The 3,256-nt window shown below is 45.9% G+C and overlaps 1 protein-coding gene across 3 annotated transcripts; it reads left to right on the top strand.

Moving 5' to 3' along the window:
- Window positions 1-6: 6 nt before the first annotated feature.
- On the top strand, window positions 7-2,801 carry LOC114038473 (V-set and transmembrane domain-containing protein 1-like). Of its 3 annotated transcripts, XM_027855731.1 has the most exons (8): window positions 7-211; window positions 469-498; window positions 680-766; window positions 954-981; window positions 1,179-1,255; window positions 1,350-1,387; window positions 1,575-1,742; window positions 2,501-2,801. In XM_027855731.1, exons 1-7 carry the CDS (start codon window positions 58-60, stop codon window positions 1,704-1,706), a joined length of 546 nt encoding a protein of 181 aa, XP_027711532.1. In that variant the 5' UTR covers window positions 7-57; the 3' UTR covers window positions 1,707-1,742; window positions 2,501-2,801. The 3 variants fall into 3 exon arrangements, with proteins under 3 accessions (XP_027711532.1, XP_027711531.1, XP_027711533.1); XM_027855730.1 differs by having other exon boundaries at window positions 1,575-2,801; XM_027855732.1 differs by having other exon boundaries at window positions 472-498; window positions 1,575-2,801.
- Window positions 2,802-3,256: the final 455 nt, after the last annotated feature.

The following is a 3,256-nucleotide window of genomic DNA, read 5'->3' on the forward strand; positions in this document are numbered from 1 at the left end:
CGGGGGCCACCGAGAGGTGTGAGGTTTGCTCTGTACAAGGATGGAGAGGAGGCACCTATGGGCACCAGTGAGTGGACTCAGGATGGAGCAGAATTCCCTTTGATCCACGTAAGAGTCAACCAGACTGGAAAGTATAGGTGCCGCTATCTGCTTGGGACAGACAGCTCTGTCGTGGCGCTGCCCAGTGATTCCCTGGAACTTATAATACAAGGTGAGAGGTGGCTGCTTGAAAGGCCGTTTGGAGAGTGACTATACTTAGCCCTCTTCTCCAAACTATTGCTCTGCAGTACCAGGCAATTGGCCCCTTTGCTTCTCCGTTAGAGACCCAGAAAGAGAGAAAAGAAAGACACTGCCTTTCCCCTTAATTCCAGGGCCATTGGGACCATGCTTGAGAGCTGGGTAGGGGGTGAGGATTTACTCTCACAATCTGCAGTCCTGTGATCTTAACTTTTCCATTTTATTTTCTAGAAGAGCAGAACAAAAGTCTTCTCAAGAGAGGTAGGGCTTCCTGAAATGGCGAAGGGAGTCAATGACCTCCCTGGGTCTGAGCTCAGCACTTAGGTTGGAGTACGGTGGTGTTGGGTGGCAGGATGAGTGGGAGAATAATTTGTGAGAGGACAGTGGAACCTCATGACTAATGTCTCTACTTTCCTCCCCACCCCCATCATGGAAATCAAAGCCATTCTCATCACTGCCTTCAGCTGCGCCTCCATCCTCTTCCTCCTCCTCTTCTTGACTTCTGTTGGTCATTGCCACGCCCAGAGTGGTGAGTTTGGGGAGGAAAAAAGGAAACTCAAAGGGAGCTGAGGGATTAAGTAGTATGAGGGCCACTGGGACCTCAGCCTCTTCAGCTGTGAAAGTGAGGGCTAGTCTTAAATCATTTTTAAGATTCCTTTCAGCTGTAAATCACAGGCTGGTGATTGATCCTGGCCTCCCTCTTTCTCTCTCATCAGTGGTTTCACACAGAGAGACTTCCAGAAGGTAGGGAGACTCAGCTCATCTTTCCTTGCTCCCTTGATCTAGAATGGGGTGGGGAATTAAGGACCTAGAAGGGCACGTATGGTCTGAAGGCCACAGGTTCCCCACCCTGACCTAGCATCTCAGTGTGATGTTGGATCTTCTATAACGATCATGTTGGGGAGAGAGCTCCTCAACCTCATCCTATTTTCTCCTCATAGATCCCCAAGGTGCCTATGTTGTTCTTGGTTTGTCTGCTTTTCTTCTAAATCTGGAGCTTCCCAAGAAGAGACCAAATGTAAGTGATTCAGGCAGGGGGCAGGGCAGCCATGTCCTTGGAAAGGTCTGATCCCAGGAGCCCCCAAACTGACAGAAACTTTTCTCCAACTCAGATGCCCAAGTGGCCAAGTGCAGACACTCAAGAACACCTGTGAGTTATTCTCATCCTCCTCTGGGAGGAGCCTTTCTCCTCCTGGATCTCAGCCTCCCTTCTCCCCTCTTCCCACTCATACTCTGGCCCTTGGTTTCCTCTGCTTATCAGTAACCAACCCATTATCTCATTCTCTCTTCCTTTGAGTGATACTGGCTGATCACTCACCCTCTTGTTTTTCCTATAGGTCCCTGAGGCTGAAGACCCCGAGGGACTGATATATATTCAACTGAATCCACCAGCCCTGAATGAACGGCAGATAGCCCCTGTGAAGACATGCCCTGATCCAACAACATACGCAACTCTTGCCCTGCGTTGACGGACAACAACTTCTCTTTGTGTCTGTTCTTTCCTAGTATCCTTTATGGATCCCCACCAATGTTCCTTTTCCTAAATGTGGGCACCCCTTGGTTCTGTTTGGGCCTTCTCTTTACACACACTTCTGGTGATCTCCTCAGCTCCTCTGGGTTCTGCCATCATCACCCAGATCCTAGTGTCCAGGTCCTAGTCTATCTCCTGAACTCTAGGCCCACATCACCAGTTGCTGATTGGAAATTTCCAATTGGATGTCCTACAGGCATCTCCAACTCAACTGTTCTAAGCAGAATTTTTCAACTTCTCTCCTCTCTAAACCTCCACAAAGCATCTCCTTTTTCCTATTGAAGGCACCAATATTCTCCTGGTCCCCCAGGGCCCCAACCTGGGAGTTATCCTTAAATTATCTTTCTGCTCATCCTGTCACGGGCCAATTCTTTTCAATCTTACCACCATAGCATATTGTTCATCTAGTTCCTTCTCTTTCCTTAAGTTGTCACTGTTCCAATTCAGGGCCTTGTCACCTCTCTCCTAAACTATTTCAATTGCCTACTAAGTGAGGTTTCTGTGTCTGGCCTCTCCCCTTTCCCATCCATCCTCCAGAAAGCAGTGAAATGAAATTTCTTAATGCTCAGGTCTGACTCCATCGCTCTTCTGCCCAGAAAGCTTTTGTGTTTCCCTTTTACCTTTAGGATCAAATCCAACCTCCCCAGCTGGGCATTTAAAGCCCTCCACTATCTAACTTCAGCATGCCTTCCTAGGCTCATTATTTGTTGCTAGCCTTTACTTTCACTACATTCCAAACAAACTGGCCAGTCTGCTGTTCTTCAAGCCTGAGTCCTTCTCCCATCTCCATGCCCTTCCAAAAGGATATCTCCACTGTTTCCCCACTCTTGGAATGGATTCCCACCTTGTTTGTGTCTCTTAGAGTTCTTCAAGGCTCAGCTCAAGGATATCCTCTCACACAAGACCTCTCCAGATTCCTCCCTTACCAGTATGTTTTTTAGTCACCATTTATGTAAACACTGAACTTAACAAACACCAATAAAATGAACACTTCTGTATACAAAGCAGAAAGAGATTTGGATATGAAATTATTTATACATCTTGTTTTTCTTTTGGAGTCTATAATAAATTAAATATGTAGCTTTCTTTTGTTTGGGGGTGATTTTATTTTTTTTAAATAATTTTTCATATCACCAGAGTTTCTTTCAGTGTCCTTCCCCTTCCTCATTCCCAAGTAACCATTCCACAATACAAACCAACAAGCACTGAGGACCTATTCTGTTCCAGGAATTGTGAATGAGCACTGGGAGCACAAATAAAGGCAGAAGACAGCCTCCGCTCTCAAAGAGCTCACAGTATAATGGGGAAACAACATGCAACAAATATATTCAAATAAGCTATACACAGAATAAATAGGAAATAGTCAATAGAAGAAAGACATTAGAATTCAGAGAGGTTAGAAAAGGAAAGACTTCCTGTAGAAGGTAGGATTTTAGTTGGGACTTAAAGCCAGGGAAAGTAGTAACTAGAGATGAATAGGGAGAACAT

The sequence above is a fragment of the Vombatus ursinus genome, unplaced genomic scaffold (genome assembly GCF_900497805.2).
Source record: "Vombatus ursinus unplaced genomic scaffold, bare-nosed wombat genome assembly UNPS02011190.1, whole genome shotgun sequence".
Classification (NCBI taxonomy): Eukaryota; Metazoa; Chordata; class Mammalia; order Diprotodontia; family Vombatidae; genus Vombatus; species Vombatus ursinus.